At 41.4% G+C, this 23,457-nt stretch overlaps 1 protein-coding gene across 1 annotated transcript in view; it reads left to right on the top strand.

Moving 5' to 3' along the window:
- Window positions 1–23,457, top strand: part of mmp15b (matrix metallopeptidase 15b) — a 36,457-nt gene that overhangs the window by 2,202 nt on the left and 10,798 nt on the right. The window contains exons 2-8 of the mRNA XM_034231901.1: window positions 6,667–6,815; window positions 7,583–7,705; window positions 7,800–8,107; window positions 11,412–11,573; window positions 13,945–14,141; window positions 17,836–17,974; window positions 22,594–22,744. Coding sequence (XP_034087792.1) covers window positions 6,667–6,815; window positions 7,583–7,705; window positions 7,800–8,107; window positions 11,412–11,573; window positions 13,945–14,141; window positions 17,836–17,974; window positions 22,594–22,744 — 1,229 coding nt within the window. The remainder of the gene's footprint in view (window positions 1–6,666; window positions 6,816–7,582; window positions 7,706–7,799; window positions 8,108–11,411; window positions 11,574–13,944; window positions 14,142–17,835; window positions 17,975–22,593; window positions 22,745–23,457) is intronic.

The following is a 23,457-nucleotide window of genomic DNA, read 5'->3' on the forward strand; positions in this document are numbered from 1 at the left end:
GAAGGACTTAGATCAACATATAAAATGACACTACACGTAAAAGTGTTGTTTAGTTTGGTTCAAAGCAGCCTCTGTGACACAAACCCACACTCTGTTGGATTGTGTTGAGTCTACATTACACCTACTCTACAGTTTCTTCACATACTGAAATCTAAAATTAAATCTGATCCTCACTTGTCAGTTGTGGTTTAATCCATGTGTTGAGGAGTTGGCCCGAGACCTTTACTCCTACTCTGTCTGGACAAAAAGGATGAAGTGGGAAGGAAGAAGAATGACGGAAAAGGGAGAGATGTTGTGTGTGGCGAGCATTTTAGAAATCTTGATTCAAAAAGGGGAAATGCCCCGGCAAATTTATTTATAAAAGCCGGAAAGAGAGACCAAGATGGATATAGAAAGTTGACGATCAGTCTCAGCTGTGCAGCATGTGATGGCTGAATGTGACAGCTGTTCTCTAACTGACACACACACACACACACACACACACACACACACACACACACACACACACACACACACACACACACACACACACACACACACACACACACACACACACACACACACACACACACACACACACACACACACACAGACAGTGCACAGGCATGCTGGGCCTGGGACTCCAAGGCATCTTAGGAAATACAATGGACCCTCTTGTCTGAAGAGAAAGAACTGTGAGAGAAAACTTGCCAATAGGAGAAAGAGAGCGGATAAGCCCATAAAGAAACGTGACAAGAGAAAGCTGTAGAAAGAGTATGCAAAAGGTGTACAACAACCATATGTTAAAGCAGAGTAACAGTAGGGAAGTGGTAATCAGTGACTTATTGCTGCACATAACACGACAACTTCCTCAATCCGTATCCTCTTTGTATTCATGTAATCTGCAACGTGCTGTCCCTCCACATTCCAGCCCCTTTCCCCCCCTGTGATTGGCTATCACCACTTCCACAACTCTGACATTGCTTAAGGGATGGGATGGGGCAGGGGGATGATATGAGATGGGAACGGGAATCTCTGAGCATGTCATAGGGTTATGCATTGGGCATTTCTGCTCTTTGCCAAATCATGTTTTTTTAAAAGGGCCGTGTCATCAGGGATTCAGACTAACTGTTCTACCACTGGTGCTACTAACGTGGGAGTGTCGTGTCTATGAGAGGAACTCTCTCTGGGAACTTTGGGATTTAGACTTTGCAGACCATTTGCGTTCACATAAAACAATATAACACAAAACAGCAAAGGGAAAACCCCAAAAAGCATACATAATACTTTTATACTAGTACAATTCTGTAGCAAATATTGTACTTTTTACAACATTTAAATGATAACTTAATAAGACAAACTATAAACATCAAGAGAGTATTTGTACTCCTGGTGCACAAATGCTAGAGTAATTAGCTTGCAGTCTTGAGCCTTGTATCCGTTTTCTTCTCTAACTCCATGTGTGCTGCGTGAAATCTTCAAATGTAACTAATGAAATTCTCTTCCTCCTGCTATCTTTGTCTCGCTCTCAAAACTCCATTTACTTATCCGTCCTGTTGGTAGGACTTTGAGGGGTAGGAGATGGCAGCATACCAAGCCTTAAAATAAAAGCTCAGTTAGTATCTTGGCTGACATTGGGGTGGACACACACATACACACACACACACTACAACACACACACTGCTGGCAGGTTTTATAACTCCTTGTATATTGCTGGGTCTGGTTTTGGCAGGTAAGCTCAAGGACTCTTTGAAAGACCATTTAATATACGAGGCCAAGCGTGCGTGCATGCACACACACACTCCTATTCCTCCTGTTGTCTAAAACTTGCTTTGTATTCCGCCCAGCTTATGAGGGAAGGTGAGTGGCCATACTGAGACTTGACTGTTTAAGACGAATGGGTTTGAGGAGGGGGGGTTCAAATGCCTCCATACATCTTCCAAACAGCACTATAGCTCTTCCCTTGTCCAGACCACAACCTGCTGTAAACACAGGGAACAGAGAAAGGGTGTGTAGATACAAGATCAGATTCAGCTAACATAAAGGTATTTCCCTTTTGTATCAAGTGCAATCACTGCAGCAATGAGTACCATATGGAGATGCTAATCACAGAGGAGCAGGGAAGGAAGCAGCTGGACAAAGACACATGTAGGAGATTACACAGGACACTAGCTTGGCTTCTTCTTTTGATTACCTTTATGGGAATTCGGGACTAGAGTGGCGCAGTATTGAGTCCTAAAACCCTAACACAAGCTAGAGATTTTCCCTTTGAGTTGTAAAACACGTACAACACAAAATATCTCAGTAAGTACACCGCTAGCGAATGTCTGAAGCTTCTATCTGTCATAAAAACGGCAGTTGCTAACAAGTTAAATGAGACGACTAAACGTCATCCTGCCGAAGTTTTGCCGCCTTTAGCTTAGCCGCCTTGAGCTTAGCCGCCTTGAGCTTAGCCGCCTTTAGCTTAGCGATGGTGACGTGAAGTCATGTGACAGTTTGTTTATAGCTGTTAGCTTAACACGTCTGCTGTATGCATTTACCCTCAATAATCATAGTCGGATTAATATGTGGAGATTTTCCTGTGATACTTAAACAACCAAATGTGTATGTATCATAAACGTGTGTTTGCTGGAGATTTTACACAGGACAACCAGCTTTGCGACACAACACACAACTCTTTGTTTTAGGCGTTATAACGGCTGCTAACATTATCCAAACAAAAAAAGCAAACTGCCTACTCACCACACTCGTCTATTTCTCCCAAACAACCAGATTTCACGTATTCACAATAGACAGGCTGATGACTTGGATCACCTGAAACACAAATTAAGAGCCAGCAAGCAGAGAACACACACACAGACCCCTAGTGGAGTGGAGGGGGTCGTAACACTTACATTCTGTCATTTTTCACAGTCCAATGGAAAGACACATCACTTTTTGTCAATGTAGCCGTTGCAATGCTAACTTCTGGGTTGGCCTTCAAAAATACGTCCTGACTGCAGCTCTCTATAACAATTTGAAACTGCTTTGGTTGGATGACCGTTAGCGGGTGCATTTCAGCGAGTGCTTTGTTTTTATCTTTAGGCAGTATGAAATATGAAGTACATTAGCTGACATGAATCTACAATCAATACTGCTTATTACTAATCAGCTCTTTAAAGATGTTCTGTCTTTTGGGGACATGTTTGTTAAATCTATCCTAGTGGAATTGTAAAAAAAAATCTTATTCGATTACATTTTCATACAGCTGCTGTGATTAGATTATTTGACCATTGACTGAAACCCTCCCTTTTACAGTGATTGTCCACTCCTAGCATTGCAAATATAAACCAGGTACAGAGTCCACCACGTTGCCATTCCAGGGCCTGTGTCCAAATACTGCCTATTTCTGAGTGACAGCGTACTTTAGTTGTTTTCACTGAGGAGTGAGCACGTGGGTCCCCGCAACCAGCAACTTTTTTCTGACCCCTCTGCCTTTTTTTGCTGTCGCTCCAAGAGCTTCAAGTTAAAACATTTTATTTTTATTTTTCAATTCAAGTGCTGGTGAGGTGACGGTAGAAATGAGAGAAGAAGCCTGTTTTTGGCCATGTCTGTCAGACCAAAACATAACTAACATTGAAATAACTCTGTTTGCCTCTGTCTGAAATGAATGACCTGTGGTCAAACATTAATTAAAGTTCAGAATGGTTAATCTGCCACAGCTATCATTGTTACGTGCATTTTATGCCGGGCAAGAATGGAAAACTTCATGGGCATAACAACAGAAACTGGAGGGGCGGGGCTTATCAACCAGTTGTTTGTGTTGAGTTAATGTTAGCCTGGTATACTGTTGTGATGTTTGTGTTGTCTTAGCTATTCTGTAGCGGTAACTACATGTATGATTACGTTTCATGCGATGAACAGAGATTTTTTGTGAACCCTGCCACCTGTTTTCTAGCTTGTGTGCCTGTTCGTGAGAGAGTATTAAGATAGTGTTTCAGGAAGTTTGTGTGTGTGTGTGTGTGTGTGTGTGTGTGTGTGTGTGTGTGTGTGTGTGTGTGTGTGTGTGTGTGTGTGTGTGTGTGTGTGTGTGAGCTTCCTTATCTAAAGGCATAGGTGGGTCAGGGTCACGTCCAGTTTACCCTCTCCTACACTCTCATTCACAGAGCTGTATCTGCAAGAAAGAGAAACATTGAAGATGAGAAACAGCGAGGGAATAATGCATACATACATAACAATGTTTTCCATACATTTATTTGTGGCGGGCTGCCAGTATTTTGAATTTTGGTGGTCTAATGGATAGTGAGGTGGGCTGATGATCGGAAGGTTGCGAGTTCAAATCCCGCCTGGAACACCACTACTAGTGTGCCCTTGAGTAAGGCACTCAGCCCTCAGTTACTCCAGGGAGAATGTCCCTGTAACTGGTCATTGTAAGTCGCTCTGGAATAAGGTGTCTGCTAAATGCCTGAATTATAAATGTTATTGTTGGGAGAATAAACCCCACAGATCCTCAACTCCGGAGTGTCTCACTCATTAACAACGCAACACAGAGCAACAAGAACGTTGTCTACAGTAGCCATGAACTCGCATGTATTATCTTATTTGAGGGGGGGTGGATGAGTGGGCCACCCGAATAGGTTAAGGGGCCTTTGGCTTTTCTTGCCGGGGGGGGAAACACTGCATAACATTAAGAGTTTTTCTTATTTCTTTCTGCAAAGGAAATAATAAACAATTAAAATGATGTAACACTTAAATGCTTGACAATATTGTACATGAGTGTGTCTCAATATTCAATAATAAGATATATGTAAAAGATTGACGAAGTGTAGTGAAACAATAGATTTACAATAATAACTATAGGACAAAAGAATATAGAAAAAGGACAGAAAAACATTTATGTAGTACAGTTACTAAATTAACTAACAGGAGCTAAAGTGACCAAAGTGAAGTATTTACGTAAATATCGAGTAGTATATATATTCAATAAAACAAGTGTTTAGTTTATGATTGTGGGTTGTTTAATAATGGCATAAGGTAATACCATATATACAAATAATAATAATAATGATGATGATCAACCTGAAGAGGAGATATAAGCTCAGCACATAGAAGCCTGCCTTTATTGTTTGGAGATATAACCGAAATATGAAAAGCTCCAAAGCCTGAGGACTCAAACACTATTTGTTTACCTCCCTTGAGCTCCTGTTGGCCAGTATATCTGTCTGTGAGTTACTTGTGTTTACTACAGTTGTGTGAACGCCTAGATATTTGAAGCCGCATGTTAAGGGAAACTGAGTGCATCTTTACAGAAACAACCGGCTCAGTTAGTGATTAAAAGCTAGTGTTTTTAACGTCAGTAGCTCTGCGATGATCATTTCAACTCCTCTTATCAATGTGTGTTTTTAAAGAAGAGCACAGTTCCACAGCGTTGCCTTTATAACATAGTCATATTGTAGTTGTGTAGACATTAGATGACACTTCCAGGGATTGGTTGGACTGTAGGGACATTTTGTTTGTTCAGGACACACTTACAGCAAACACAACGTATCGTCTAGTGGGGGTACCTCCTACACTAAGACATTTAGTGGGTGGCACTTCTACATGACTAGAGCTCTTATTATTTACAGTTTTTATAAGATGTGCGCCGAGTATATGTGTAAGAGGGAGAAAGACTGAAAGATTGTTGGTGTTTTTTAAGGAGTGGATAAGTAAACACAGATAATCAAGCAGTATCTTTCATTGTGTAAGATGGGCGTATATTTGACAAATGCACACACAGATACCCACACTGCTTTATGTGTGCACTCAGACACTCCCGTTTACATTCCCTGCACCACCATGGATAGGGTGTCCATGTGTGGGCGTATCTAGTATCCCAGACTACCCAGTATGCAAGTGGTTGCCCGTGTGTGAGTGCGTGTGATATTAGGTTTCTTCTTAACAGGTGGGATAGACTTTGCGTCATCTGTGATTGGCTCAAATATCACGTTTTCTCCATCAAGTCTGTCATTAACACCCACCCCCCACTTACATGATCCCAGAGAACCAGATGAGGTAGGGCTCACAGTGCTCACATTCAGCTCTGAAACTAATGTCCTTCTGAGTACCAAGTCAAATCTCTGTCATACCATCATGTTACAAAATCTGTGGTATCTGCTGTGCCTGGCTATGGAAGGATATTTCTGCCAGTAAAAAAATACAGATAAGAAAACGATAAAAAAAACTCTTTGCCCTGTGATGAAACAAAAGGTTAATGTAAGACATTATGGTTAGAAACGTTGTACAAATAATAATGTAGTATGTGAAATTACAGAAACACTTTTTTTTAAATGATGACGTATGAAAGCTTCTAATTTTTTCGAGATATGAAAGTCATTATTTTGAGATTCAAGGTAATTATTTTAACACAATTTCTTATCTACTCATCATTCAGTCATTGTTTTAAGTTAAATGTGTCATTATTTTCTCCATCCCTTTGGCAGAAATGGGCTTCCGTAAAAAAACAATTCAAAATCCTGACAAAGATCGCCCAAATGCTCATAAAACTATCCGTGTTCATAATGATGAAAGTGTACTTTCTGAGATAGTGTCATGTCTGTGTAGCGTAAGCTTTTGGCAATTTAATGGTTGATGATGGCCACTTCCATTGCAACCAACCAAAATGATATTTCTAAAAGTTTCCTTATGTGTTTTTCTTCCTGTCTCCAGTCATGGCTGAAGATGTACGGTTACCTGCCCCAGGCCAGCAGACAGATGTCGACCATGCGATCGGCTCAGATCCTGTCCAATGCGATCAGCGACATGCAGCGCTTCTACAGCCTGCAGGTCACTGGACAGATGGACCAACAAACAGTCAGGTTAGCCTGGATTAACTGGAATATTTTTTGTATGTTAAGACTCACACCAACTCTCAAGATAATATGGACCAGTCCCTTAAAGCAACGACCACGTCTCAACAGCGTGTTAAAGACTTAGAGAAATGTCATGTAAGTAGAAAGAGGTGAAGAAGGACAAGTGATTTCGTCTATAGGGCTGGTCTGGAGGACAAACTGAAGTCCAGGCAGAGGGAGACTCAGGGTGGGGGGGTACAAGCCCCCAGACGATCCCTGGGTTGAGACAAAAAGTATGATTATACCAGATGAAATAGAAAAACATAAAATAAGGAAAAAGACAGCAGTAGGGAATGAAGGGATGGTGTGAAAGAGTGGACTAAAGAATGAGGGATGAAGTCACGAAGGAGGTGAAGGGTGAATGGACGAAGTGATGAAGGGATGTAGGCAAGACATTATTAATAGCAGAAGGATGGAAAGAATGAAGATGAAGGGCTGTAAGGAAGAATTAAGTGTTGCCGAGATGTGGGGAGGAAGGGATGAATGGGAGAAGGAATGGAGGGATGTAGGGCTGTGGACGGGGAATGGGTAGATGTTAGGAAAGGAAAGGGTGTGTGTTTATTGAAATGGGAGACAAACTTGACCCGATGTGTTTACCGGTTAGAAGTAGCTTAGCGGGTGATAAGAGTTGTGATTGGTGCCTTGCTTGATTTAGTCTAAATGTCACTGTTCGTGCTGTGATGATAAATGCACGATAACACATTGATTCACTGACACGCTGCTTGCTCCTTCAGTGCCATGAGGAGACCCCGCTGTGGTGTGCCTGACAAGTTTGGAGGCCCGATCAAAACCAACGTGCGGCGGAAACGCTATGCCCTCACGGGGCATAGATGGAACAAGAGCCACCTCACTTACAGGTAACATCAAAACCTTCTGTTTTTAAAGAAAATCAAACCGGTAACTGTTAAACTTTTTAAAAAATGTTTCCCTCTTCCTCTCTTTTTACCACAGTATCCAGAACTACACTCCCAAGATTGGAGAGTATAACTCATACGAAGCCATCCGTCGGGCGTTTAAAGTCTGGCAGCAGGTGACCCCATTGACCTTTGACGAAATCCCCTACCAGGAGATCAAATATGGACGCCGCAAGGAGCCCGACATTATGATCTTTTTCGCTTCGGGTTTCCATGGAGACAGCTCTCCTTTTGATGGGGAGGGAGGCTTCCTAGCTCACGCCTACTTCCCTGGACCTGGAATGGGCGGGGACACACACTTTGACTCCGATGAACCATGGACCATAGGAAACCATAACGTACAAGGTAAACGCTCACTGTCAGTATCATTTCTATTGTTTGGCCAAATGTAGATAAACAAGGAACAAAATCTTATTCTCCAACAAACGTCTTGGAGAGGCTTTTAGGAAGCACCGTCTGATGCTTCAGTTGGGTGGATGTTTTGCCGCAAAATGTTAGTTGGTGTGTTGGACGTGTTGGACGTGTGTGCAGCTGCTCACATACGGCTTGCTGTGTTATGAAGCCTTTTATTGAGCGAGGAGGGAGTCATTACCTTCTTTTTTTGGTAGAAATGAGGATACAGGTTATTATGCCCTTAATCTTTTCAGCTGATGGGCTGTTCGGAGTCCAATAGTTATGTTGAAGGGTTTTAGTGCTGGTGGATTTATCACATTTTATTTTCAATTACAATTTTGGCTTATAATAATAAGAAAATAGAGATAAAACGTTTACAATGTTCTCATTTTGTGTTGTGTTAGAAATCTAGTGCACCCTTTTTCATTACAGTAGCGAGCTGCCCCTGATTGTACAATAAACAGCTGTTCTAAACACATCACTAGAGTTGGCTCAACTAAGACATTCTAAATTGTATTTTTGTGCTTACGGGGAATATTGCTGTTGAAATCATTGCCTTGACCTATGCATTAACCATACATTTAACTTAAAATGACCCAATTACAACTCTTTGCAAAAGTGAGGATTAAGAAAATGTATTCATTTTGAAGAACCTTTTAGAAGAGTCTGTTTCCTTGCTGTGCACTCATTAACCCTGCTCACCAGAGAGGGATTTGAGTGACAATAGGCTTTCCTCCCCTGTTATCCACAGACACAGCAGACTGCTAAACGTTGTGTGTGTGTCTGTGTGATCAGCTGTGTGTGGGATGTGTAGCTGGACAGATCACAGGGACAGTGGAATGCCACAGTAAGTGGGAGTGTGTTCCACTTGGAAGGACTGGTCCCTTTGTTGCACCACGCTACTTACACAGCTCAACAGCAGAGTACAACCAAATTACAATATTGTCTGACTTCAGTTGGACACATGTCTAATTAGTCAAACTTTTTGCAGATGCAATCTTCTTTCAACTTCAGCATGTTTACTTCCTACAAATCGCACTGTTGCTGAAACAGCCCTTACTCTTTGTTACATTTGAATTTTCAGATTTCCTTCCAGCATAATTCATGCAGATTGATCCAGCAATTGGCTGTTGGAGAGATATTGCACAATACAGTCAACATTGAGAGCTGACACAGCGACAATTCATTCAGTTAATTATTTAAGGCAGTATATAGTACGTTTCTAGCTAGAGAAATCACAAAATGGAAATGTGCAATATCCAAATCGTGCAATATTTGGCAAATGAAGGCGACAGATGTGAAAATATCTGAATAAAGTACTGTGTTACTGCAGAAAAGCAGCAGTCTACAAATGATATTCTGCAGACTTCATCAAAAATCCTTGTTTGGTATCGATTTTCTTAAAGAGGCCATATTATGCTTTTCAGGGTTTTCCACGTGAATGATCTGTAAAGGCCAAATTCCCTGTTTGCCCTCCAAAGTTTCTCTCCCACCTCCCCCACCACCTCAAACAATTCCATTGGACTCCTTTGTTTACTTCTGTAACATGGTGACATCACTATGTAACACTCACTCTTCTATTAGCTAGCTCTCCAACACATTGTACGTGACATCCTTAAACGGTTAACCAATCACAACTGAGCCGGCCAGCTAACCAATCAGAGCAGACGGGGCTCTGGTTTCAGACAGAGAGTGAAAGCGAGTGCTCATATATTGTCTTCTTTAATATATAGTGAGAGTTGCAGAGCCATGTTAAAGCCTTATTCATCAGCTCTGCTCAAGTGTCCTTGAAACAGAATCAGCTTTGACCTCTGACCTCCTTTTGGGTGGGGTCAAACAGACACACACTTTAGCTTAGGGATCAATAGTTCCACATAAAAAATGTATACGACAGATTGACTGTAAAAGCCTGAAACCCATTCAGTCCACTCTTTGCAGTTACGGGGTTTCCCTATCCTTGACCTCAGTTTCACGGGTTAGTGAAGAACGATGCTTTTAGGACGAACATTTTCAGAGTGAACCTTATGATTCACGGTGTGATTAATCAGCTGCTCGCTGTGACTTGCTGACACACACACTCAAAGCCACCTTGCACGGAAACAACACTGCAGGCCCGTAGCAATAAAAGCCCAGGAGCTTGTGTTTTTCTGTGCGGTCAGATGAGACTAATGTGAGAAAGTCACTGGCACAAAGGAGTGCACTTTGGGTGTCAGGGGTCTGCTTTAATGTCCTTCACAGGAACAAGTGAACAACGCTTCAGAGTTGAAATAAGGATGACAAAATGTCTGTTTTAGTGTACAAGGTAGTCAGAAATAGCAGTAGATAGATTGGCTGAACTTCTAACTTTTCCAAGACTTTGAAGTTTTGAACAGTTGTCACAGTTACCACACAAAGGCCTCTTTATCCACTCAGCTATCTCTAGCACTGTGTGTTGCCCTCTGCTGTGAGCTGCAGTCCACCATGAGGACATTCATGTGACTCTGAAATTATAGATCGTAGGGGAGATGAACTGTGTGTATCCTCCTGTGTGTGTTCCTTTGTGTGTGTGTATGAGGGGAAGCTCAAGGACAGGCATTCAGAGCATCTCCCATTCCCTTGCATGACACACAGCAGTGACTTCCACGGGTCCCAATCCCCCCCCCCTAACGGCATGACGTAACTAGCACAAATCCGACCAATCAGCATCACACGAGACAGAATGGCTAGCAAATGTAAAGTTCACAAAGAGCATGCACAGGAAACACAATGGTATTCACACAGGGGAAGCACCTACATAGGTTTGGATTCACTTTAGAGATCAAATTATTTTTGGTGAATTTTTAACTGTGGTTTTACTTTTCTCAAAAAAGAAAGTCTGTAAGAAGACCTTCATGTAGAGAGGAAGTTGATGCAGGGGTCAGTGTGTCACAGCTGTGTGGCGGTGGACAATGACATCTCTTGATTGGTTAGAAATGTTGGAAATGTATGTTGCTTCATAGCAGCAATCATTTGCATTCCTGTGTGTGTGAATGATATGCCAGATCCACTGAGATGTTCTTTGACATCATAACTGGGAGAGAACAATGGACAGCCATTGTTATCCATTGACTGCATGGATTTATTGGGAATATCTGCTGACTGTGGCCTTCAGCTGGGGTGGAATGTAACTAAGAACATTTACTCAAGTATTATTTGTAATATCTTTAATAGATTTTAAGTGTCAAAATGAAATGTGCATCTTTTTATTTTCCCTTACCTCATGTCTTTGCCTCATCAGGTAACGACCTCTTCCTGGTTGCAGTCCATGAGCTGGGCCACGCCCTTGGTTTAGAGCATTCCAACAACCCACTGGCCATCATGGCTCCCTTTTACCAGTGGATGGAGACGGAGAATTTCCAATTGCCAGATGACGACCTGCGAGGCATCCAGCAGATCTATGGTAGGAGGGTTTTTGGAAGACCAGGGGCCTCATTTATAAAGGGATATACGCTAAAAAAATGGCGTACGCCAGTTTCTACGCAATGTTTGCGATTTATAAAATACTAACTTGACGGGAAAATGTGCGGTCCTCCACGCAAACTCTAACCCATGCGTACGCACTAAGCACAACAACGGGAGAGACGAGAAACTGCGACACCGTTGGCAGAAGGAAGAATGGAGAGAAATATGTGGAAATAATACCATAAATAAAATGTTACCTCTCATTTATCATATATGAAGAATTCATTTTCAAACATTGATTAAAGCCAATCTTAAAATGATTAAACAAACGCCTGTTTGCGACTCCTCAGTGCACACAAAAACATAACTTGGAGAAATAAATAAATACGGATATGTTATTTAAAACCACCTCGAATATGTTGTGTTAATGTTATGAAATGTTTTCTCATAAATGATGCGGTAAGCAGGAGGACAGAATTACGTCTAAACTGACGCCGTTTTGCATTTCTATAGGTAGATACGAGCATGGTTTTATATACTATCATGTTTAATCGTGTTTTATGCCGTTTGCCAAGACTTGATAAGTCACTCGTAAAACACAGGAGGTATGGAAGCTAAGAACACCATATGTGGTAAATTGTACAGCTAATATAACACAACACATTGGTTGTATTTCCTTTAACTGGTGGATATAGAGTTGCTGCAGTGGAGACGCTGCGCACAGCTGATCGACAGCTGGAACACAAACCACCAAATACAAAAACATAATTCAGATCCAGTCGTCATGACTCCACACCGGAGGGATTCCCCGATCATTTCTTACAGTCTCTCATCAAGGGGGTGTCTCCTGTCCCCGGTACAAACACACTGCCTGAGGAAGCCTATGTGTATTTATTTTGTCATTAACCTTTTTCGGACCACTCATTTATTTATGTTGGTGACGATCCGACCTCCATGCTGCTACTCTGGTTCAAACTGCATCCACCAAACAATGTGATTTATCTCGACCTCCCCAAAATAACCCAAATCTGACACGGTATGAGATGTCTTTTTTAGCTGTTCTGCCGTCATTTCCTGCGATCTTCTTCATAAAGTCAGTCTGAATGAATGAATGAATGAATGGGCGTTTCTTTGACTATTTATAGGCAAATATGGGCGTTACGTGAAGCCCGCAAAAGCTGCACCGCATTTCGAGTTGATTGTGATTTATAAAGGGAAACCGGCGTAGGAAGTGCTGTACGCACTTTCCTCGCCGGTACGCAATGTTCGGTGAATCGGAAAATGGCGGAAAATGTATGGACCTATTTTTCGGATTTCTACTACGTAAGCAACCTTCCCACGTGAATCCTACGCACGGCGTTATAAATGAGGCCCCTGGGCATAGAATCCTTGCTGTTTTTCAATCATGATATGATAGTTTGCGCCATCTATAAAATGTAATACATATTTTTACATAAATGTTTTTCAACAACACAACCACCGCTCTCTCTGACACATTTTTCTTTTTATTTCGATACAAAATCCATTCCCAACATATGACGTCTTCACTATTTGCATAAGGCACATGGTAAAAGGCACACTCAGGACAACACACTCAAAAACACGGTCACGCACTGCAAATACCTGACAGTTCAATTCTTGCTGGACATCTGTAAAATAATCACTCAAAATATTATTATCAATAGGGGAAAAAACTCAATTATTCAATACAGGTGCTGCAAATTGGACCATACCATGTACTGCATGGGCATGGGTGACAATCATTTATTATACATTAAAAAGTCATTGTTAGGGCTTTAATTGTTAAAAAAAGTAGCATATGATGACTTCTTTGATTTATTGTGTTTAATAATTTTAAGATACCTTTCTAATTTTGGACTGGACGTGTGGTCATTTACATTTTTCACATTTTTTCTGTAAATAAAAGCATGTAAATATATGTTATTGCGACTCAAGCCATCTTATACATTGTCTTAGTAATTACCAACACGTTTTGTGTAACATATGGTGTCTGAATTGGGATAGCTTTCCTTGGCGCAGACTCATCATCAGTAGAGTCGTCCAAATCCACGGCCACATTAAGGCCACCACCTTTTTCTACAGGCATGGTGATTACAGAGCGCTCAATATCCACAGTCACGTTCAAGCAAGCAGCAGCCTTCTGTAATAGGTCAACTTCATTATTCTGGGAAACATTATTTTTACTGAGGGTTAGATGATAACCTTGTTAACACTCAGCGATGGTTAGCTTAGTCACCAAAAATGAACAACAAATTCATTTTACACCATTCCTAATTTAATTTTAAGTGTTGATTTATAATTGTTGTATTTGATCCAATATATTTACCCCCATCTGGTTGTCCCTGCAGGTCAGCAGAACAGCAGCCCCACCGTGGCCCTGCCCACCGTGACGCCTCGTCGCCCGGAGCCCCGCCCCCCACAAACTCCCCCCCGTCATCCTGACCACCCCAGGACCACTGAGAGACCGGATCACTACGGGCCCAATATCTGTGAAGGGAACTTTGACTCTGTGGCCATGCTCCGAGGGGAGATGTTTGTTTTCAAGGTAAATTGGAATGCTATCTTCAGGCTCTGCCATAGCCTGCTAACTTGATCTAAGTTTGAACATAAAACATAAGGAGAGATATGCGAACCTTCGCAGAGCTTTATTACATGTCCTTGCTTGGAAATTCAATCGACTTCCAGCAGAGGAACTGTCCTGACAACTTAACTGTGTCAATACATTAGTTATTATTTTCTGTGGAATCACTTTGAGACAAATGGCGTGTGCACTGCCAACAAGGCGTCTGTTTTCAATCCGGTCCTTGTGGATTGTAAACCAACAGGCCAGTGCAGTGTTTTTTATGAGGCAGAACACTGTTAAAGGGTGGGGTGCGGTCAGGTGTTTGTCTTAAAGAGCCTCTGGACCCACACTAAACATTCAATAAGCGCTGAAGCAGCAGTTGGCCATTAACTGGGTTTTACCTGATGTTCTACAAGTACCGGTCAGTGCACTGCTGTTGCTGTCAGCTGGGTTGTATGATCTATTAAATATTTAAGATATTTCTATATTATGCAACTCCGTCCTGGGTTAATGTGTTATTATACATCTGCAAATGATTTTCCTTTATCCTGGGGGTAGTGGTTCTTGGTCAGAGTTGATGATGCAACACATTTATTTGGTCATTTTCAAAGTTACATTTCAGCAACCTCGTGTGTGTTTTCTCCTCTTCATAATGTGTTCAGTGATGCTTTATACATAGCAGCTCTGCAAAGATAAGTAATAATCAGTTTCAGTGGGGGAGGTCAGAGGGGGGTGTCCCGTGCTGGCAGCGTTGAAGAGGTTGGCAGATATTAGACGGGACGGAGAACACCCAGGGTTCACTGTAATGGAGCTTCTGCTTTACTTTCAGAAATGTTGTCATGATATCTGAAATGTTGGGGCCACAGTAGGGATTTAAATTGCTGAACATATCCAACAGTATCAAACTATCAACCACATCTTGAATTATGTTCCACGTTAACAGTTTGACATGTCATCGGCGAAATATAAAACTACTAAGATCTGAAAATGAAAAAACAGATACAGATGAGCTCTGGGCATTATTGCGTTCGTAAAAAGTCACTCTTAGCGTAGGAGCGCATTTGCACAAAGGTGATTGTTCATGAACTCAGAGAACTTACTCTCATGCTGTATTCACATGATATGCAATTTGCTCTTTGCTCAATGCGATTTTGGCATAGCCTTGCAGTGAAAACAGCCAGCTAAGATTGGTCTTTATGCTTACCTCCCTTGCTAGCTTCTGCTGTTTCATAGCTGTCATCTGATTGGTTGCAGTTTGAAAGGTTAGCGGTAAACAAGGTCAAAGATGAAGTAATTTGACCTTTGAGTGCAGCGCGAGGCTAAGGCTAGTCAGTCTGCAACACTGTTTCCATAGAAACACAACAGCAACGTCACTGCAGAGCTGTTTTACCGCGTATCATGTAAATGCAGCTTGAGTTTGCTAGCTAACTTTAGCTTTAGCCTATTATACAAACAATTGAATCATGTGTCATCATAATCATCTCTTACATTGTCATCCTCACTGGCAGTCTGGCACTATATATGTTTTATTATAAATCAATAGAAATATTTTTCTTTCATGCATTTGAACTAAGCTCTTCGCTAATACATGTAGAACAGAACGCTTCGCTTTGAACAATGCTCTCATTTGATTGGATAAACGAATGCACACATTATTTTGGCAAAGTATAATATAGCAGAGCCGTGTCTGTGAATCTGCTATCTTTGACTCTTAAGTGTTTCAGACACTGACCAGTGAGTCTGGACGTCCAACTGCCTGGACAAGTGCTGCACACGGTCAAACGGTTGTGTCTGTGCTCTTGGGTTTCATCTCAGACAGTCATGTCTCTGTGCTTGGGTTTCATGAAGCTAGTCTGGATAGCCTTAATCACTGTCCCAAATTAACTTTGTCCATGCCCACCAGTGGTTCTTAAACTTTGTCTTGATCCGAGTAGATCCAGACAAGATGCAATCAGTATAATTACCATGTCCTGGGCAAACAATTATATTTTATTAAACAAAATTAAATAGGGGAATCCATCATGGCTAATTATTTTGTTATGTAATTTTATTGGATATATTTCGTTTTTTATTTTCAAGCAGTGTGGCTCTATAGAGACTGAAATATCTCAACAGGCAAAAATCTAGATTTTTGGCTGTTTTTGCCATATAGATTGCCATAACATCTTGTACAGACATTCGTGGTCCCCAGAAGAAGAATCTTAATTACGTTGGCGACCCCCTGATTTCTCCTGTAGTGCCACCAGCAGCAGCTTTCCTTTTTCTTTTAGGGAAATGTCCCAACAAGTAGCGGCTGGACTGGATTCATCTGACATTCATTAGAACACCCTTCTTCCAATTCTCTGGTTTATGGCGGCAAAGCGAAATGTGCACATTTAAGTGGGCGGCAATCCCTTATTACCAATACCATAGCGAAATAATACGCATCCCCCCGTTGAAAAGACTGGAAATGCTGCTACCTTGTGTCTCCTTTTTTGTCTTCTTTGAAGTCTAGATGGTCCTATATTCCAAAAGTGTGTAGGAAAAGACAAAGACAGACACGTGAAGTATACACGTCAGATGTATATTTTCCCAAAATGTTGTTGACTGATATTGAGCACTTGAGTTGTGACACATTTATTTTGGTTCTCCTCCTGTGAATTTGGAAGTAGTGCCCCCTCCACTATTATGCAAAGTAGAAATGGTTCTTCTCTGATATAACTATGCACAGGAAAAACGACTTACTGAATGCACTGTGAGTGGGAGTAATCTGTAGCACATCAGTGCCACTTTCTCCACAGTTCATTCAAATAAGAAAGGAGCTGTCATTGTATTCACTTTGCTCACAGCAGAGGGCTGGATCTGCAGAGCTCAATATTCAAACTCCCACTCTGAGATCTGTTCTGCTGAGGACTAATATGGTCAACTCCGTCTTAATCTGGTCAACACAAAGCGGCTGTCAGGCCACACAAACCGAAACGCATGCAGTGTGTTCGGCCTTTCGCTCCGCTCTCCCATCCAATCTCCTTTCTATTCCATCCCGTGCCGCGCCGCCTTGTCTGCCAGCGTGTCCTACGTGAAGGACATAACTAGGTGTGCTTGCCAGAAAGAAGCAGCACTGAGCATTTTGCTGTTACATTATCCAGGACAAGCAGGGATACTGACTCACCACTCATGAATGAGTCTGAGGGCTGCTGGTGTAAATCTGCCTGCCGGCCTGTGTGCACAGCATACAGAGTATATGAATGTCCTTAGGATCAAATGTGCTATTGTACTGCTTTGTGCTGCTGCCTTGATATTGAAATCACTCTATAAAAGTGACTGTATCAGGCTGTGATCAACAGAGAGTGCAACATGAAGACCTGAAGAGCCACCGGAGCGGAAACTGACTATTATTAGCCTGCCAGGGTTCCACTATTGTTAGTTTAGTGCACGCTCTGGTTCAGTTCTGCTGCAGACTGCTTGGTGAAACAGCTTCTAACAGCAGCAAAACACTTCATATTCCTGTGCATATGCATGTTTTGAAAAGGCTAAAGGAAATATTTAGTTTGAGATATGAAGCCCTATGTTTCGAACTTATTTGGGCATTGGTTTGCGCTTTGAGTAACAGGAATAAAAAAAAAGAAGCAACAACAGAGTCTTTTAAGCATACAATAAGAAGTGATGCACTCTCAAACATACGTGTGTCCCCCCTCAGGGTCGGTGGTTCTGGCGCGTGCGCAGGAACAGGGTCCTGGATAACTACCCCATGCCCATCGGTCACTTCTGGAGGGGGCTGCCTGGAGACATAGACTCTGCCTACGAGAGACACGACGGCAGGTTCGTCTTCTTTAAAGGTAAGCAACAAATACACACTCACATTTTCAGAATCAGGGATTGAATTATCCCCTGGGGAAATATTATAAAATATAATACAAACATAGGTAAGATAAGTGCCAGCATATTGAGTGCCTGACGCTCAGTTAAACAGTCTGATGCGCACAGGCAGGAATGAAGTTGTGTGGCGCTCTGTGGTGCTTCTAGGGGGAAGGAGTCGTTCACTGAAGAACATCTCTCACTAGCTGGCCCAGTATGTTATTCAACATACATCCAAGAGGCTGTTTTTTTGGGCCCAGCTTACGCAATCTTCAAGGCTCCATAACCATACCCATTTCAGATATGTATTTTCGCAACGCCCGGACAAATCCCAAGTACCCCAAAAATGCAATCAAAAAGGTCAAATACAGATAATATATGAAAAAAAGAATCCAATCACTTTCAATTACAGGCTGATTTCTGTGCTTTGTACTTAAGTCTCTACTAAATATTTGATGTGGATTCTTCTCAAATAATGATTGACCTTTAGCTATGGTCGCTTTGTGTTTTAATGACTGGCCTTGTATCATTTTGCCTGGCTTCTTATGCTGTTGTAAGGTAGCTTCTCGCAACAGATGTTACATTCTAGCCAAAATACTTAAATGAAACCAAAGTTAAGGTAACTCCAGCTATAGCTTTAGTAATACCGATGAGTCATCATCACTTTGTTTCTCAGACTTTCTGTTCTATTCTTAAAATAGTGATGCTCTGACTGCAGGTACAATGAGGAATATCTGTCATCTAGTTGACGTGACACAAGGGAATGAGAGCACTGGTGACTGAGGTGTAGCCTAATAAGTATTTTTGAGAAAGGACATAAAACATTTTTAGTAGCTATATACAGAATTGTGTATCACTTATCCGGTACGTTTCTAATTGATATGATTTAATCAAATCTGACTTCCTAGAGCCAAGAGAAGACACATCATGGTACACACCCTTTGATATAGAACAAACGTTTTTTTAAATACATTTTTGATTTGCATCAAAGCTTTTACGTTTTTACAAAAGTGGTCAGAATTGGAAGCTGGACTATACTTCTCTTATCCTCCTTTGCTAACTGTCCTTCAGGGAATGAACATACATGTCTCTGGCTATTGCTGCTGTAAAAACAGGCCTGGGCCAGTTCTAAATAATCTTCTTTTGGTATTATTAACCGTCACATTTGGAGCATGACAAGACGTCCAGATTAGCAACAACAGACTTTGAGAATATACCCAATTCTGAAATGAGGCTCCAAGCTTGAGAGTAACATTCAGTCTGCTATGCTTAAGTAGCAACAATGACAAACAAATCCAGTGTTTGGATTCAGTTTCCAATGAAGCAGCACTGTGTACTCTTCCATGCTAATACTCTTCCATGCTAATACTCTTCCATGCTAATACTCTTCCATGCTAATACTCTTCCATGCTAATACTCTTCCATGCTAATACTCTTCCATGCTAATACTCTTCCATGCTAATACTCTTCCATGCTAATACTCTTCCATGCAAATACTCTTCCATGCTAATACTCTTCCATGCTAATACTCTTCCATGCTAATACCCTTCCATGCAAATACTCTTCCATGCTAATACTCTTCCATGCTAATACTCTTCTATGCTAATACTCTTCCATGCTAATACTCTTCCATGCTAATACTCTTCCATGCTAATACTCTTCCATGCTAATACTCTTCCATGCTAATACTCTTCCATGCTAATACTCTTCCATGCTAATACTCTTCCATGCTAATACTCTTCCATGCAAATACTCTTCCATGCAAATACTCTTCCATGCTAATACTCTTCCATGCTAATACTCTTCCATGCTAATACTCTTCCATGCTAATACCCTTCCATGCTAATACTCTTCCATGCTAATACTCTTCCATGCAAATACTCTTCCATGCTAATACAAATCATAGTTGGATTCACTGGAAGCTTTGGTAAAACACACAATCCAGCTTTTATCGTATACGTTAGTCTGACTTGCAGCAGCATGTCAGCTCCTAAAGGTCAAATATGTATCAAGAGCATATGAAATATAAGTATTTCCTTTGACTTAAGTATTAACTCCTGCATTGAAATCATGCCCATATAGTTTCTTCTTTACAAACTCTAAACATTATTCATCCTCCATAGTCATTTTAAACCATCAAGTCTGTCATAGTTCAACTATAAAGCAAATCGCAGAACTTTTTTCATCATCTTCAGATTATGAAAATAATAAACATGCCCCCAACTCCTCGAATAAAGTACATCATGCATTCTACATGCAGAGCATACATCTCTTTTGGAACAGATCATTAATGCACTGTGAGTCACTGAGTGTTTTACAGCGGTGGATAAAGTTAGTTGAAGGAAAAAGAAAAGAAGCAGTGTTTGATACAGCTTGACTCTGCTCAGCTGCTGGCTTTGGGGCAGCTGCTGATGATGAGGAGGAGGAGGATGATGTCATCGGCAAGGCTCTCTGTGTGACACTTGGCTGCGAGCCATTAGCGAAGGAAGAACAAGAGAAGTGCAGAGGAAGGAAATAAAAAGGAAGGAAGCAAGAACTGAGAGCACAGGAGAAGGAGAGACAAACACAGCTGAAGATAAGACCTTTAAATGGGTCATAGCAGTCCAGAACTAGAAGGACCATCGAGCCTGAAGAGAGGCTGAAGACTCCTTTATCAATACTTGTTCTTTTGTTGGACTTGTGACCTTTGCTTAGCTAAAAGTGTTCAAAAGTACTCTTGATTTTGGAGAATGGTTAAAGATATTATTCTTAATTTTGGGAAGTGGTGGAAAAAGACTAAACCTTGTGGCTGATGCTGCTAAGATACCTGAAATCCCCTCCCGGGATCAAAAAGGGTTTATCTTAAAGGCAAATGCAAAAACTAATCTAAGAAACAATGCTGCGAAAACTGGACTGCCTGATTCTCCATACTTAAGGAAACAACAAAAATACACTAAGACATATTAAAGAGCAAAATCCTTTACTAAGGCTGAATGAGTGCTGCAGAGTCTGACAGCACAGAGACAAAGAGAGACCCTTCTCTCAAGCATTCCCTTTATGTCAGTGATGAGTGCAGATCAGGAAGACCTGAGCAGAGGAGAGAGAGAGAACAACAAGGGGAGAGCTTTACAGTCCCCAGCAATGCACCCGCCAAGTGCATTCAGATGGATGGTTCTCATGATATGAACAAACATACATAGATATTCCTTAGTCTATAGTTAAAGGGGCCCTCGTATGCTCATTTTCAAGTTCATATTTGTATTTTGTGCCTCTACTGTGACATATTTACATTCTTTTATGCTCAAAACCTTCTCATACTGCCTGTGCTGCAGCGCCTCTTCTCACCCTCTGTGGAGCAGTAGTGATTGTAGTCTTGTACAGACCGTTAACAGGCACAACAATCAATATAATACAGAATAGAAAAGAGAAAACCCGAAAAAGCATGATATGGCTTCTTTAAAAAATACTTACTTGTTTTCTCTGACATTCTGAGTGTCAGCTCACAAGGCAAGCTAGCTCTAGCAGGTCTAAGTAGATCATAATAATGTCTTCAGTAATCCATAGTAAAAATGAATACTCTTTGTAAATAAAGGCAGTTCATTAATGACAACCTATTTGTTAAGTTGCAAAAACACAGTTCATATTTGTACAAATAGTCTTACTGATATAGTGATGTCAACAATAACTTGTTGTTCTAATTGTAAATGAAGTATCCTTCTGTTAATGTTGGGAAATTGAATAGCAATTTGGGACTGTGGACCTTAGGAAGACCTACAGGGAATATATGAAACAACGACCACTTCATGGACTCATGTTCTAAAAGTTGTAGTCCAGACAGAACATATCCATCCATTTAAGTGAGTCCCTTTAGAACAGTTACACAGCAGGAGTAGAATCTATAGGTCACTGAATCCCTGGAAAGTCTTGGAATAAGTCATAGGATTTTACTCTAAGTCGTGTGCACCGCAGGAACACTGGAAGCATTGCGTCAACCTCTCGTTCTCTCCAGATGCTGAGTGTAGAGCTTTCGTTTTAAAAAGGGAGCAAGGGGCCAGAGGTGGGTGGATAGATGGGTGGGTATGAGGGGGGGAGATGGAGGGAAAGGTGGATTGAAGCCAAGAGGAGAGATGTAACAGTGCCAAGAGGAACGGAGTCCCCCTGTCTGACACAGTAAAACAATATAACCCTGCCTTAGGCGAGAAACCTGCTTCAGCCTGACATGAGACATGCCGCTGCTAATGGGTCGTTACGAGCTAAACCAGCAGTCAATGATACACTCGTGTTTTCTGATATCTTGCCAGCAAATCATTATAACATTCATAGAATTTACAAGCTCTGGTTTGGTTTCTCTGATTGTTCTCTTTTTATTCCTCATTTATTTTCAATTATTTAACACATTCCGTGCCAGAAGATACAATGTGCGTGCATAAGCAGCATTTGTAGGGCTACATCTGTTCTTGGATGTGTGTGTAACCGAGTGAACATGACATATACAGTATGATTGTGTGTGTGCTCACATTTTCCAGAGTCCATAAGGTTTGTGAGTGGGGGTGGATAGGGAATGTACAGATGTATGGGCCATATAGGATCATTAAACACTCCTCTCCTCTCATCTCCTCAGGAACCAGATTCTGGCTCTTCAGGGAGGCTAACTTGGAACAGGGCTATCCAATGGAACTGGTTGATTATGGCCTAGGTATTCCCTATGACCGAATAGACACAGCCATCTGGTGGGAGCCATCCGGCTACACCTACTTCTTCCAAGGAGACAGGTAATGTAGCCTGCAACCAGCCAGACTCACACACATTGCTCTAAATCACCTGCCTCCAACGATATTAATAGAGCAGCTATATGATAGACAGACATTCATACCTCACTCTGGGTTAATCATTTTAGAGACATTTTATCTGGTTTCATTATCAGGTTTCAATTTGTCCAATGTTTTTGGTTTATGACCTGACATTTACTTCAGTGTAGTGCTGTTTTTGTTACTCAATGATTACATATTTGGTCCATGTCCTACGATAAGACGATGAGAAGAAGGCACAGAGTTCAACACTCACTGTGACTTTATCCAAATTAAACATTGTTGATGAAAAAGGACATGAAGGACAAAATGTAGTTAAACGCTTTTGTCACATCTCTCTCTATGCTCCTTTCGTTATCCTGTGTTGCATGCCGTTAGCTCTATCATTTTTCCAACCTATTCAAATTTCAGTCAGCCTAAACACCAGCACCAGGTATCACAGCTCGCTGAGGACCAGCTGATTCTGGACCGTCCAGACTCCACTCTAGATACAAAAAAAGAAAAAAAAGTCTGTTGCTGCCGTTCAGCGGTGGGGTTTGCGCTAACTGGATTTGCATTGCGACAACACTGACATATTTTTGGATAAAGAAAATGGTGATATTTTGGCTAGAGTAGATTTAAATGGAAGTAGACTGTATTGTATTCTGAAAACTAAAATAGTTTTCCAATCACTCAAA

This window comes from Gymnodraco acuticeps, unplaced genomic scaffold (assembly GCF_902827175.1).
Source record: "Gymnodraco acuticeps unplaced genomic scaffold, fGymAcu1.1, whole genome shotgun sequence".
NCBI classification, from domain to species: domain Eukaryota; kingdom Metazoa; phylum Chordata; class Actinopteri; order Perciformes; family Bathydraconidae; genus Gymnodraco; species Gymnodraco acuticeps.